Source organism: Neomonachus schauinslandi, chromosome 3 (genome assembly GCF_002201575.2).
Source record: "Neomonachus schauinslandi chromosome 3, ASM220157v2, whole genome shotgun sequence".
Classification (NCBI taxonomy): Eukaryota; Metazoa; Chordata; class Mammalia; order Carnivora; family Phocidae; genus Neomonachus; species Neomonachus schauinslandi.
Window position 1 is genome coordinate 174,781,322 of NC_058405.1, and position 14,786 is coordinate 174,796,107.

Here is a 14,786-nt window from a genome sequence, read left to right on the forward strand (position 1 = left end):
TGGATTTACATTTTACCCCTTCCCCCCCAACACACACAACCCCCCCCATCCCCTGTCTCCCATATAATCAGCTGGGCACCGACCTTACTACCTCCTGGCCACTAAAAATCTATTTAGAATTTTAATTTATTTTTTCAAATTAGTTCCTAAAGGGCATAAAATATCTCTCTTCTATAGTGTTTAAGCCTCAGCATATTGGTCTCAGTATTTCTGCTTTCTAACAGTATAACTTATTGTGGAAACCTAAACCATTCTTGTTGTATCTTTATCACATTCCTAATAAATATGCCAATGTTACCCTTTCCCAGAACTTCTAGAAGAGAAGGAATAGTTCTTGTCTTATAAAACATTGTAAGTCGTAAGTGTCATGAGCAGGAAATTCAAATTATTTGATCAATAGCTAGAAATAAAACTCTAGAAGATCTCAGATTTTCATTTACAAATATTTATATGAACATAGATATATACATTCCCAAAGACAGGCATTCTTAATCTAGAGTCTATGCAGGTGAATCCTCTGGAATTATAGATAAAATCTGTGCACACGTGCAGATAGCCATTCGGGAGGAAGAGTTCCACAGCTGTGTCAAATTCTCAAAGGGATCAATGACACACAAATAAAGAGCCAACAAATTCTATGTCCAGAAGCAAACAAGAAAGTCCCAAATCCCATTTCAAGAACATAGATGACTAAGACGTCATAAACACAAGGCACAGCATTTCACAGAGATAGAAACAATTAATTAACTTCCGCTTCAGTCATGCCCTATATATCCCTAACCCAAGGTACAACCATCAATGACATCATGCCCTGTTATACCTCCTGGGACTCCTGGGAACCAACTTCTCTAGTTCAACAACGAAATTTGTAGTCTTAACCTAGTAGATGTTCAGTAACTAAAGCTACTTTACGGGAAGTTTGATCATTTTTCCTGTGGGGGGGAGGGAGTGATACTATTTCCTTCATTATTTCAGTCTATAAATACAAAGTGAGGTGAGGGAAGTGCCTTAGAATATAAAGAAGATAATGAAATTCCTTGGATTTCCTTCACATGATTAACATGGTTCTGTTCCTCCAGTCATTTCCATCATGGTCTAAGCCGTCATTCTTCCAACCATAACCTAGCTTTTGAAGTGTGGTCTTGTAACAAAATTGTGCAGTCAATAGTTGGGTAAAACGTAAATATATATTGCGATTTTTATTTGCAGCAGCCTCAAAACCTTGCGTTTGGGGGACGGGACGTCAGTTGCTTCCCACGAGCTGCTGCCACGGGGAGGAGATCTTGGAATGATTAAGCTAGCCCTCACTCGAGTTCCACATAGCCAAAGGTCACAAATGCAAGGGAACAAGGGAAGTCGCCCGTGTAGGCACTCCGCAGTGCGTCCTGTAAGAGTCCCCTAAATTGGGTTGATTATCTTGGCCCGTCACTTTCGGAAAGCCTGGGAGCTCAAAACCCTCAAACTGTATGGTTGTTTTTTGTCCTGTCTGGGGGGCGGGAGAGGGATTTAAAATGTGCTCAGGATCAACGGGCCCCATAGGAAGATTTGAAACATTCAGCACCAGACCTGGTGTTGGCTGCTCCCACCAAGCGCGTCCTGTTGAGTCCAAGGCCTCTGTATCTCATTTTTTCCCCCCTTCAAGGCCGCCTTTAACCGTCACATTAACTAGATTCACCCGTTTATTATTCTTGAATGAAGCAGGAAAGCGCCGAGGGCCAACAGGAGGTCGCCCGAGAACCCGGGTCTGCACCGAGTCCCGCCCCTCGGCCGAGCCCCCCTCTCGGCGCAGTTCCCCCCGTAGTCCTGCAGAGGGCAGCAAGGCCCCAGCGACCGTCCGGGCTGGGCCACGCCCCGTCCCTCTGGTGGGGACCAACCCTCGCTCGCCTAACCGCGGCCCCACCCCAGGAGCCCGCCTGGCGTAGTTTCCACCCGCCCTCACTGCGAGGGCCTCCGCCGTCAGCCTTCGACAGCACTAGCAGCACCGAGACGCGGCTCCGGACCCCTCGGGGGTAGCAAAGCCGACCACCTGCCGCTTTGTAGCACCAAGGAGCCCGCCAAGGAGTAGCCTCACAAGGCCCTCCTCGCCGTCGGAAAGCGGGCTGCGCACGCGCGGCGCACGTCCGGCGCACGCGCCCCGCCCACCCCCGGAGGCCTGCCGGAGCTCCGGGGCCGAGCGGCCGTGCCCGCTCGCCCGCAGGGTCCCCGCGGCCCCTCGCCGCCCGGCCCCGGCCCGGGCCCCGGCGCCGATTCGAACCCCACGCCACCTACCGTGAGCGGCCGCCAGAGCTCCCGCCCCTCCCCGCAGCGGGCCGGCCCGCGCAAACCGAAAGGCCTAGAGTAGAGGTCTTTCGGGACAGAGGGGCGGAGCGCAGGCCCGACGTGGGCGGGGCATCTGGGCCCTCAGAGCTGTTGAAAGGAGCACTCAGAGCTGGGGGGCCCCCCGCGCCCAGGGGAGCGGGAAGAGGGCTGGGCGATCCGCTGCTAGGGAGATGGGGTGGTGGTGGCGCCCCTCGGAGTCGCGCTGGCGGAGTAGAAAGAATGCCAGAGGAAGTGCGGGAGAGGGGGTCTCTGGATTTGGACTTGTCAGCAAACTTGGATCACTTCCGTCCCCTACCTGCCCAACCGCTTGTTTTGTTTTGTTTTAAATAAAATGAGGGGCGCCTGCCTACTTCGGTCGGCTAAGCGGCTGCCTTCAGCTCACGTCATGATCTCAGGGTCCTGGGATGCAGCCCCGTGGTGGGGCTCCTTGCTCAGCAGGGAGTCTGCTGCTCCCTCTCGCTCTGCCCCTCCCCCCCCAAATAAATAGGTAAAATCTTTAAAAATAAATAAAATGAGGAGGTTGAACTTCACTAATCTCTCTCGTCCTCACCAGCACTCAAATTGTTTCAGAGAGGATCCTTCCATGCATAAATCCCATGGTCTCACCTCATCCTTTCTCCTGTCTCATTTCTCCTTCCATTTAACCCCATACTTATGGTCCATCACCACGGAGAAACTTGAAATCCCTCAGCTCATTTTCTGCTTTGCACAATTTATGGTTTTGCTCCAGCTGGATACCTGAGCTTGAAATATTCTCCCCATCTGCTTTCCACTTGTCAAGGCCAGCCTTGGTGCTGCTGCTTTCATAAAGCCTTTGTTTGCCACTATCCACAATCAGAATTAATTGTTTCTTCCTTTTTGCTCCCATAGCATTGTTTTAATCTTTATTATAGACTGCCTTTTGCCTTAGATTTTAGTTAGTAATTACATAGGTCTTTTTAAATGGTAGGTGCCTTAAGAGGGAAGGGACCCTGTCTTATCCATAACTGTAGTTCCAGAACCTTGCACATGGGAGGCCTTCAATAAATATTTGTTAAGTAAATGCTAGGGTTTGACCATAGATAGTTCACATGCAGAATCTCATTCATTCAATCATTGCCCACTAAACGATGGCCCCTGCCTGGAACAGTTAGGCCTAATTAAGAGAAGGAAAGGCAACACACCCATCAGGAAATGAGACCGTTAGGTGGGCCCATTTCTCACACACACACACACACACACACACACACCCCTTCTTCCTAGGAGAAATTAGGTGGGCCCATTTCTCACACACACACACACACACACACACACACACACCCCTTCTTCCTAGGAGAAATTAGAACCCGGGAACTCACCCTCCAGCAAGCTGGGAGATAGGGTAAACTAACCAGGGCAGGAGTAGGAGTACTGGTAATCACTGGGACCCAAGTTCTCTTCTAGACTCAGGACACTGCTCCCCAAAGCCAGGCAACAAGTCGGCTGTCTCTCCTGGCTCAGAGGGCCCTCCTTCCTGATTCCCAGGGTCTTCAGGCAGTGGGCAGAGGCAACGGAGGGGCTGAGGGATGTAGGGACGCAAGTTTTGGATGGGGAAAGGAAGCTCATACTCTTTGGCAGCCTTCTCCCTGAACTTCTGAGGCAGCTGAGCCTCTTGGGCAGCGAAAGGAGATGGCAGCCCTTGACCTAGGCCTCGCTCAAGCCTTGTGCCTGCAAAAGAAAGGTTGGTCAGGTCATTGCCCCACCCAGGGAGTGAGTAGCACCTGGCTACTCCCCACTGTGCTGGGGCCTGGCCTCAACTTACCAGGAATGGTGTTCTCTAAGAGGAAGCCCAAGAGTCCTGCCAGGAAGATGGGCTCTGTGAGCAGCGAGCGCAGTAACACATCTAAGGGGCTCCAGCCTACAGAGAGTTGGGGCCAGGCAGGAGGGGAACTCTGATCCTGTGCAGGGTCAATGAGTCTTATATTTCTATGCCTAAATCTAAGTCTTGGGCTAAGGACAGATCTTTCTGAACTGTTATCCCATCTTCCCCCACCTTTGTCCCCCTACTCTCTATTTCCCCCACCCAGGCCCTTCCCACAAGATCCCAGCCCATCATCCTGTCTTCTGAGTATCCACATGCCCTCTAGATATGTTTTGGTAGTTGCAGGCCCTGTAAAGTTTTGTATTAAAAGCCCCAACCATGGGGTGACTGGGTGGCTCAGTTGGTTAAGCCTCTGACTCTTGGTTTTGGCTCAGGTCATGATCTCAGGGTCCGGGTATCAAGCCCGTGTCAGGCTCCCTGCTCAGTGGGGAGTCTGCTTGAGGAATCCCTCTCTCTCTCCCTCTCTCTCTGCCCCTCCCCCCACTAGCACCCTCTCTCTCTAAAATAAAAATAAATTAATCTTTAAAATAAATAAATAAAAGCAAACCCCAACCTTACTTCCCACTTTTTTTTAAAGATTTTATTTATTGGAGAGAGAGAGCGTGCACAAGCACGCAGAGGGGCAGAGGGAGAGGAAGAAACAAACTGCTGAGCAGGGAGCCCGATGTGGGGCTCAATCCCAAAGGCATGACCTGAGCCAAAGGCAGACACTTAACCGACTGAGTCACGCAGGCGCCCCTTACTTCCCAACCTCTTACCTTCTGTGCTCTAGCCTGGTTTTCTCAACCTCAGTACTACTGACATTTTCGACCAGATAATTCTTTGTTTGAGGGGGCCTGACCTGTGCATTGTGGGATATTTAGCAGCATTCCCTCTACCCACTAAATGCCACTAACAATCCCCTCTTCTGTTTGTAACAACCAAAAAGGTCTCTGGATGTTCCCTGTGGGGCAAAATCCTCCTCAGTTGAGTGCCATTGCTGTTAGTTAGGCTGCACGGTCTTTGCTGCTCCCCGGAAATACCCTATGACTTCCTACATCTAGGTCGTGGTTTCTGGTGGTTCCCCCACCGGAAATAAGCTTCCTCTCACTAAATATGTTCAAATCTTACCATCCTTCGAACTAGCTCAATGTTACTTTCTCCATAAAACTTAACTTGGATAATCTCAAACAGAAACTCTCTCACCACCAGCACTCCTTATCTGAACCTTTCCTACTATGTTTGTACGTATCTTATTTCTTTTACTGGACTGTAACATCTGGAGGCACCTCTGTATCCCAAGGGGCTAGACTGATGCTCAATAAATATTTGCTAAACAAATAGCTGAACTATTTACAGCAAAGCCCAGAAAAGGGTGTGGGACCTGGAGTCCAGAGAGCCCCAAGCCTCCAGTCCTTGTTTTCCCAGGTCTGTCCAATTCCTCTTTCCATCCCTCCTCCTCCTCCCACCTGTGGTCAGCAGGACTGGGGCTTCCCGAAGCCATCTTGGCAACAGCAGAGCCATGAAGATGGAGAAGCCAACAATGAAGACATTCCGCCCAGAGTCAATGTCAGCCAGGTGGAAGCTGGAGAATCCAGTAGACAGAACCACGGCCTGGGTCACCCCAAGCATCCCACCTGTCTCGTAGGGAAGTAATCAAGGGGGTTGGGAAGGGCTGGCGTAGCAGGGAGGATTGCAGGGTGGGGCAGGTTGTGATGAAGACAGACAACCAAAAGGCTCATTCTCCAGTTATGACAGAAGCCCGGTCAAGAGGTCAAGATGTTGTGCTGGGGAAAATGAGCGCAGCTGACACACACAGCTCTCCATATGTCAGGGGTCTGTTCAGAAAGAGAGGGTGCCAGCCACAAGCAACCAGTTGGGCCATCCTGGGGGGCGGGGGTGGGTAGTGCTGGTTCAATACCAGCCCTGCTGATACGTCCACTCACCAAGCACAGGCAGCGGGATGGTGGTGAGGAGCTGGGCCAGCCTCGGGGAGAGCCCAAGCCCCATGCAGAGCAGCCCCACCAGGTGCACCACTCTCCGAGAGCCAGCCTGGGTGGAGAAGAGATGCTAGAAAACACAGCCACATCTTCGATGCTCCAAGGGTTTTGCCTCTCATCATTTGGATCCCAACTCAAATGTGACCCTTCCAAGAAGCACGCTACCTGAAGGCTCCTCCTTTTCTCAACCACTATCCCACTGCTACCCTACTTTGTTTTCTTTTTCTTTTTTAAAGATTTTATTTTTAATAAAATAAATAATTTAATATTTTTAATTTTCACCCGCTTTGTTTTCTCGATAGCACTTATCACTCTGAAATTATCTTACCTTTTTCCTTAGGAAAAAAAAAGATTTTATTTATTTATTTGTCAGAGAGAGAGAGAGAGCACAGGCAGAGGGAGAAGCAGACTCCCTGCTGAGCAGGGAGCCCGATGCTGGACTCGATACCAAGACCCTGGGTCCATGACCTGAGCTGAAGGCAGATGCTTAACCAACTGAGCCACCCAGGTGTCCCTATCTTACTTTGTTCCTTAAATCGTCTGCCTCTCCCTCTCTGAAGTGCCCAAGAGAGCAGGGACTTTATATGACGTGATCTCACTGGATCCCCAGCCCAGGTACAGTGCCTGAGTCATAGAAGGAATTTAGTGGTGACTTAGTGTCTTCTTCCCGCTCCTAGCCCCTTACCACTTCTAGGCACCTCCCTAAATGAGATCGTTGATGTGGAGTGCCTGACAGAATGCTGGACACAGACGGCCACCAGTCAGTGTGAGTTTCCTCCCCTCTCCCAGCTCCCCCGCCCCATCCTCATCCACATACCTGGATAAGACTCACTGTGCCCACGTTGGGGAAGCTGGATGCAGTGCCCACAGGGCTCCCCAACAGCCCGGCCAGCACGCTGCCCAGACCCTCCAGGCTCAGCCCTCGACTGCAGGCGTGTGGAGGTGGGGACGGCAATTGCAGCAGCTGGCCACACAGGGCATAGCAGCCCAGGGAGCTGGTGGAGGCTGCCAAAGCCATGGAGATGCCTGCAGCCAGAGCCCTGGGTGTCAGCAAGGGCCAGTCCCACTCAGCTGGGGAGGGAGAAAGAGCCACCTTGGGGCCAGACTCCAGTCTGGAGCATCCCCCTGCCTCCAAAGTTCTGTGCCACAAGAATCCTGGAGAGCCCATTGTCTTTGAAGATAACGTCTTGGGATAAAACCAACAAACTCAGGATAAAGACTCATCCCTTTACCATGGTCTACAAGGCTTCATCTCTCACCACACTCTGCTTCACTCCCTTCACTCCAGATACCCTGGCCTTATTTCAGGCCCTTGTACTTGCTGTGTGGCTGGCTACCACAGGGCCTTTGCATGTGCTGTTCTCCCTACCTAGAATGCTCTTCTCCCTTACCTTTACCCTGTTAGCTCCTACTCATCTCTCACATCTCAGCTCAAAGATCACTTCCTCAAGAATACTTTTCTGGATCTCTCTGATAAAGTCAGATTCTCCATTTTAAGCTGTCATTACACAATGTACCTCCCCATTGTTACACTTACCACATGCAATTTCACATTTACTTGGGTGACTATTTAATTCGTATCTGCATTCCCCAGCAGATATAGCTTCATGAGTATAGGTACTGTGTCTGTCATATTTATCACCATGTCCCCTATCACGTGCCCAGCACAAAATCTGCACTCAACAGACCGTTATTAAACTGACGAATGAACAACTTTTGTACACAGTGCCTCAAAAGCAATTTTTATACCTAGGTCACCAACTCAAATGCCTGTGGGAGGAGGGGGCACAAATGCGGAAATTGGGTAAGGAGTATCAACGGGGAGTGGTGGGCTTGCAGAGGTCTCTTAACACTCAATAAAACACCTGTGACGAGGGGCCGGCACTGCCCCTCAGACTGGCAACTTCTCTCCCCTGTGTGTTTTGAGAAAACACAGGACTTAACTCAGAAATAAAATTCACTCCATCTTGAGTCCAAAGAAATAGACCCTTTATTTGAGTCAGAGAATGGAGGACGAAGAGCAAACCTACCTGGGTGAGGCAGCCAGACCCATGGCGCCTCGGGGGAGGTAGACAGCTCTGGGGGGATGATGCGCAGACCCAGAAGGGCAGAGATGATCCACACACAGGCCACTGGCATCAGCACCTGAGGGGCAAGACTGAGACAGGGAAGAACCCCTCCCCCAGAACCTTCCAAGCCAGGCTTTGAGGGGGTAGACAGAAGCCAAAAGGTAGCAGGCTGAGCAAGCATTCTATGCCAGGCCTCCTCCCCTCAACTGCCCTGCCCAGACCCCAACATACCGAGAGGAGCCGGAAGACGGGAATGGGAGTGTGAGGAGAAGAGTTTGAAGCTGGACTCCAGGGGCAGGGAGGTAACTGGCAGGAGCCCAGGTGCTGAGAACAGACCACCATGAGCAAGATAAGCCTAGGAGAGAGAAGGAGCTTTAGGAGCAAGAGGAAGCAGCCATCCTGTGGGGGTTAATGGAGGTAGGAGTGGCAGAATTCCCTAAAAGGGGTCCCAGACAAGAGAGGAAAGAGGATACCTTGGTGGGGGGAGGGGGGGTCAGCGAGAGATAGTGCAAAGCCAGGGAAACCAAATGAATCCAGCAAAAATCCGGGATTCCAAATCCATAAAGGATCGGCCCTGCTCAGATGGCTGCTGAGTTGGGTAGGGCCAGCTGCTCTGCCCTCCCCCAGGCCCCCACAACCCACTGATCACCACCCCATGCCTCTCAGGACTTACGTACAGCAAGGCCAGGCCCCAGTGAGTAGAGCAGAAGAGGGCCACCTCCCTGTGGGCAGAGAACCCTGCCACCACCAGGCTGGGGGCCAGCACCAGGGGCCCACAGTGGGAGAACAAGTGGCCAGGAACCCCCAACAGCCCCAGGGTGCCCTGCAGCAGCCCGGATACCACCACAGCCCCGGACACCTGGAGGAGCCAAGAAAAGGACAAAGAGGAAGCGTTCTGCTCAATGGAGTTGACCTTAGCCTGGACTTCTTCTTCTTTCTTTTAAATTTAAATTCAATTAGCCAACATATAGTACATCATTAGTTTTTGATATACTGTTCATTGATTCATAGTTGCGTATAACACCCAGTGCTCATCACATCATGTGCCCTCCTTAATGCCCATCACCCAGTTACTCCATTCCCCCACCCACCACCCCTCCTCCAACCCTCGGTTTGTTTCCCAGAGTCAAGAGTCTCTCACAGTTTGTCTCCCCCTCTGATTTCCTCCCATCCGTTTTCCTTCCCTTCCCCCATGGTCCTCTGCACTATTTCTTATATTCCACATATGAGTGAAATCTTATGATAATTATCTTTCTCTACTTGACTTATTTCACTTAGCATAATCCCCTTGAGTTCCATCCATGTTGATGTAAATGGTAGGTATTCATCCTTTCTGGTGTCAGCCTGGACTTCTTAATGAATTCCGAATTCCAGGGGTGGGTCCCTGCCCCAGCTCCTTCCCCCAGACCATCTCAGTCCCCACCGACTGGAAACAGGAACCTCCTCCATCCTGGCACGACCTGCAGCCCTCCTGCTCCCCACCCCCAGGCACTCACCTCTCTGAGAGAAGTGTTCCAGAGCCCCAGGCCATGGCAGCCAGGCCCCCCACATAGGCGCAGCACAAGGGAGGCTGGGAAAAGTTGGGGGCGTGGAGAGGAGAGAGGTAAGTGGGACAGAACCCCAGTGTTCTACAATCCTACCTCGTGATCTGCACAGCTCCAAGACCCCAAAGCCTAGCAGTTCCCATCACTGCCCGCTCTCCATCCTGCACCCACCTATGCCTGGAGGCTCAGATTGGCACCCCACCCCACCCTCACCCCTTGCCCTTGCTCTGTGCTCACAGTTTCCAGGTGTCTGGGTGGCCAGAGGTAGCTTCTGGCTGGTCAGCACCAGAGCAGGGTCAAGGAACTGTAAGGATGGAGCCTGGACAAGAGGGAGCCTGTAGGAACAGCAGCCAGCCCTAGCAGGTCTGGAAACGTGTGGCAGCCAAAAGGAGTCCTCAGGCCTCTCCTACACTCACACGAGTACACACACACCTACACACACACACACACACACAGGACCCGCCTCCTTCTCTCCCCGGAGTTCCCCTCACCTGCTGCCTATCCAGATTTGCAGGGTGGTAGACACACCACACGAAAAGAGGCTGGAGGCCAAGAGCTGCGCAGGGGAGTACGAAAGCTCTCCCGGGGGGAGACTTTGAAGCAGGAGCAGGTGGGAGGCACAGAGCAGAGAAGCCAGGACCAAGATATGCTGCAGGGGGAGGAATGGGAAGGGCGGTCTTCAGAAAAGGGGTGGAAATAGCTATTTCCAGAGGGTTTCTCATGCCACGCCTATTCCCCCCAGCTATCCCTTCAGCCAGCACCAACTCCTGCACCTCTGCTCCTACCTGCAGAGCCAGAAGACAGCTGAGGCTCCAGGGAGGAGGCCCACACTGAGAGGCCCAAGGGTTAGAGGAGGGATTTTGGATAGCAGGCGGCGGCGACAGGGGAACCAGGGCATCCTGGGGGCCCATGGATTGGAGTTGGATGGGATGGGGGGATGATCGGCTCATGCTGCCCTGCTTTCTTCTTCGTCTTGGCTGCCCTGGGCCAGAGTTAAGTAGAGAGTGTAAGAGGTCAGAGTTTGGATGAAGTTAGCTGCCTGGAGCGGGGAGGGGGTGGAGGGGTCAGTGAAGCGGAGCAAAGGGATGAGGGATTTGGGGCAGGACAGGCCCTTTCACCTTTGCCCAGCTCTTGTGCAAATTCCATCACCCATTAACTGGGGAGCCACGTTCTGGACCCCTCCCCCCAAGAATCTCCATCTAGATCCCCTGTTCCATGCTCTGCAAAGCATGGTAAGTGGGCTGGGAAGAAGACTTATAAAATACCCCGGGGAGGTCTTACAGTGTTCCCTCCTCCCCACCAGCCTTTGGAAAGATGGCTGTTACCCCAGTTTTCAACCCTTTCAGGGTCCAGCCCCCATGGGGACTGCCTAGGAAGGAAATGCATGGGTAATACCCGTCCACGGTGCATGGCAACAGTGAGCACAACTCCATACAATTTCCTCACCGTAACAGAAAGGAGAAATGAAGGTGATTGGTGATAACAAGTATTTCACATGTGAAAGCTTGGGCCCAGCTAAACAAGAAGGCGATGTAATCCACGGCCCACCCCCTACGTAGAATCACTGTGGATGCAGCAGCTACGATGGCAACTGATACCGCTGCTTTCTTGGCGATTCGTGTGCCAAGCAGCGCGGCCATTGGTGACCTGGTGTTCCAAAATACTGAGCCGGTTCTTGGCAAAGTGCTGAGCAAAGCAAAGTCCGGTTTTAATTTACACGTAGGTACGTTCCTGGCAAACGGCGTCTTTTTCAAAACGTGCAAGAACGATTTCGTGGTTACGTGTTAAAAAGTTCTAGGTTCAGATAAACAGGCTTTTCATATACGTGATGTCCTGTGGGTCATTCAAAAGTTGTTTTGAGAATTCTTCATCATAAGGGAGGGGCCTGAAGCGTTTCAGGTTGCCCAGCTAAATGCCGGTAGCATCCCTTCAAATGTTTGCCTCTAGCAAAAAAATGCCCCATGTTTCCAGAGTGCCCCCTAGGGGGCAGTACTACCGGTCCCAAATACCCTCAGTCCAGGTGCCAGAAAAGTTTTCCTTCTTCGGATGATAACCCGCCTTGGACTTGTCTTAACACCACCAACTATCACCGGGTGTCAGACCAGACTGATGGGATAGAGAGGCATCCTTGGGGCTTGCCAAGGACACTTAACTTGGCCTCTCAGAATCCACAAGGACAGGGCCCCCCCAGGACTTGTGATGGACAGGGCCCACTCAGGCATGGTAGAGTCACCCATCTGTGCCCCACAGCACCCAAGTCAAGCAGCACTAGGGGCCCCAGGGTGCTGAGAGCAGGGATGAGTAAGTTTGAAATGGGAGTCTGTAATCATCAAAAACAGGGAAGTTTGTTTTTTTTTTAAGACTTATTTTAGAAAGAGAGAGTGCACACTTGTGTAGGGGAGGGCAGAGGGAGAGGAAAATCTCAAGCAGATTCCCCACTGAGTGCGGAGCCCGATGTGGGGCTTGATCTCGTGAGCCTGAGATCATGACCTGAGCTGAAACCAAGAGTCAAACGCCCAACCCACTGAGCCATCCAGGTGCCCCTCAAACAGGGAAGTCCTAAAATGGGGCTCCGGGAGAATGAGTTGCAAGATGACGGGCTGAGGAAGTAGAAAGGCTTAGAATCCAGGTATGGGGCAGGGGGTGGGGAGATTCTTCCAGGGCTGCTGCAGAAGAAAGAATCCAGGCCATGCAACTTAAACTGTTTATTGAAACCTCAGTTCTACAAAAGCGTGAAAAACCCAGATACAAAGCGGTGGCCAGAGTGGCCTGTGAAGAGAACACCCAGGAGAAAACCGGAAGAGAGGGAAGCCCAGGAGCAAGCTATTAAGAAGAGGTTGGAAGACAAAAGGGAAAGGCTGAAGGTCCCAGCAGTCCCTGGCTCCTTTAGGCTATATCCGGGAGGATGGGTGTGGAGAGGGGTCCCCCCCGCCCCCGGCCTTCCCTCGGCAGATCCCACCTCAGCCTTATCCGTCCCTGGCTCTCCTGCTTCAGGGACATCACACAGGCCCCCAGTCAATGTCCCCCCCTCCTCTCCCTCACCCCACTTTTACCCTTCCATCCTAGGGAACTCAAATGCAAAAGTCTAGAAGCCAGGAAGGTAGAGAGACAGGGGCTTCTCCTCTGGCTGGCTGTGGTCACCAAGCTGAAGCTTCCCCTGGTACCATCACTGCCCTGGCCAAGCAACCAGCCACTGAGGTCTAGGAGAGTGAGTGACCTTCAGTCTTTCTGCCCCACAACCTCTTAAGCTCCATCACCTAGGAGGACAGGGACCAGCCAAGGACCCAGAGAGGTAGAGAGGATCTAAATCAAGCTTTGCCCCTCCAGGTTCTCAGGGACTCCCAGATCCTCTTACTGTACTCCTTGAAGGCCTGCCTAGCCTGGGAAAATGAAAGACTTGAGACGGGCTAACTCCATGACACTGAAAAGGGAACACTGCTGGGGCTGGGAGAGCAGGGGGGGCATTGGGCTCCAGGGCCAGGGGGGACCCAGGCCATGGGAGTGGTACCCAGGTTTGGGGGGCCCAGTGGGGACTGTATGGTTGGAGTGGTGGCAGGCGTGGCAGCTTGGGGAGTCTCTCTGGAGCTTCTGACAAAGGGGACAGTTCTGGAGAAGAGTGGGAGGGGCAGGAGGGTCTGGGGGAGGCAATGGTGGAGGAGTCAGTGAGGCCAGGAGACTGCCCCAGAGTGAATGCAGCCCTGGGTCGCCTTCTAGGCCACCGGAGACATTAACAGGACATGGCAGGCCCTGTGGCACGGAAGAAGGTATGCAGGGTTCCAAGAGGCACCTGGAAGCCAGTCCAAGGTCTGGGGGGCCTGGTGAGGGGCTGCAGGACAGCCCCAAGGACTGGTGAATTACAGCGACCGAGGCCACCGCCAGGGCCACACTGCTCACGTATGCCATAGCTAACAGGCAGGACAGCTGCGGGAGAGAAGATAAGAAAAGTCAGTGCCCAAACACCCTTCCCCCAAGACCCGCTTCTGCCTTTAACACACCCACCCTTGTCTGCTCAAGTTAGGGCTCTCTGTCACCATCTACTCTCAAAGCCCATCTCCTGAGGCCTTCGGCATTTGCTCATCCCGCCCTACACACCAGCCCACTCCCGGCCCCTCTCCTTCCCAACCCTCCTCACCTTTGCCAGGCACTGGCAGAGGGAGCCCAGGGCCAACTGCCAGGCCGGCTGCTCCAGCAGCACACACAGGTCTGTGTAGGTGTACCAGCCCCGCCGCCGCCCCTGCTGCTCAGCCACACTGTTGGCGGGGAAGAAAGACAGATGGCATCTACACCTCTCCCACAGCTGGCCCAGTGGCAGCCTCATTCCCCTAGGGACCCCCCAGGACACACTGGGTAACCTGTTACACGCACAGACTCCTAGGCTACCTGTTGATCCAGGAATTGAGGATGAGACTGAGGTCTGTATTTTAAATAAGCTCCTTCCACCCTTCCAAAGGTGATTACAATGGGTTAGGAACCACTGCCTTGGGCGATTCTCTTTCCTGCCTCCTCCCTCCCCCCAGTTACCCGGACCCTCCTCTCTGTCGACCTCTTATATGTCTAAACCCCCAAATCCCTTGAGCCCTCTCTCCAACTCTAGAACCTACCAGCTCTCCAGCCAGCTCAGCACCTCAAAGATCTCCCGAGGGTCAGTGTAGAGACGCCAATCCTACGGGCAAGAAGACAAGGGCACCAAGCAAGCTCAGATACGAGCCACAGTCACTTAACAACCAGGACCACCGCACCACCTACAAGCACCGCTCCCACAGACTTCCCTGTGCCAGATACTGTCCCAAGACCTTTTACATATTAACTCATTTAACACCACATTATCTGATTTCACAGTACACCCTCCGTTAAGGGCAAAGAGAGAAAATAATCCTAAGACTGGTCCATGCCCATAGGGAGCTCAGAGTCATGAGGCAGAGAAAGTCTGGATGCAAATAATCAGAACCCAGGGAGATAAGCTGTGACTCAGAGTGTAACATGTAGGGCCTGAGGGAATGGGGGGGCGCGGGGGGGGGGGGCTGGGGGGGGCGGA

The 14,786-nt window shown here is 52.7% G+C and overlaps 3 protein-coding genes across 4 annotated transcripts in view; all 3 read right to left on the reverse strand.

The window, feature by feature from the left end:
* Positions 1-2,346, reverse strand: part of NHEJ1 (non-homologous end joining factor 1) — a 78,755-nt gene extending 76,409 nt beyond the window's left edge. The window contains exon 1 of the mRNA XM_021703174.2: positions 2,269-2,346. The gene's annotated coding sequence lies outside the window, so the exon portion shown is untranslated. The remainder of the gene's footprint in view (positions 1-2,268) is intronic.
* A 1,369-nt stretch (positions 2,347-3,715) lies between these two features.
* On the reverse strand, positions 3,716-10,749 carry SLC23A3 (solute carrier family 23 member 3). The gene is made up of 12 exons (XM_021702978.1): positions 10,537-10,749; positions 10,243-10,400; positions 9,989-10,086; positions 9,704-9,777; positions 8,885-9,066; positions 8,439-8,562; positions 8,169-8,283; positions 6,956-7,209; positions 6,085-6,190; positions 5,608-5,775; positions 4,100-4,195; positions 3,716-4,005 (listed from the first exon to the last, which is right to left on the reverse strand). Exons 1-12 carry the CDS (start codon positions 10,699-10,701, stop codon positions 3,716-3,718), a joined length of 1,830 nt encoding a protein of 609 aa, XP_021558653.1. The 5' UTR covers positions 10,702-10,749.
* A 1,482-nt stretch (positions 10,750-12,231) lies between these two features.
* Positions 12,232-14,786, reverse strand: part of CNPPD1 (cyclin Pas1/PHO80 domain containing 1) — a 5,562-nt gene continuing 3,007 nt past the window's right edge. For both annotated transcript variants that reach the window (XM_021702832.1, XM_021702830.2), the window contains exons 7-9: positions 14,353-14,414; positions 13,884-14,001; positions 12,232-13,672 (exon numbers count right to left, since the gene is read on the reverse strand). In XM_021702832.1, the coding sequence (XP_021558507.1) occupies positions 13,127-13,672; positions 13,884-14,001; positions 14,353-14,414 (726 nt within the window). In that variant the 3' untranslated portion in view covers positions 12,232-13,126. The remainder of the gene's footprint in view (positions 13,673-13,883; positions 14,002-14,352; positions 14,415-14,786) is intronic.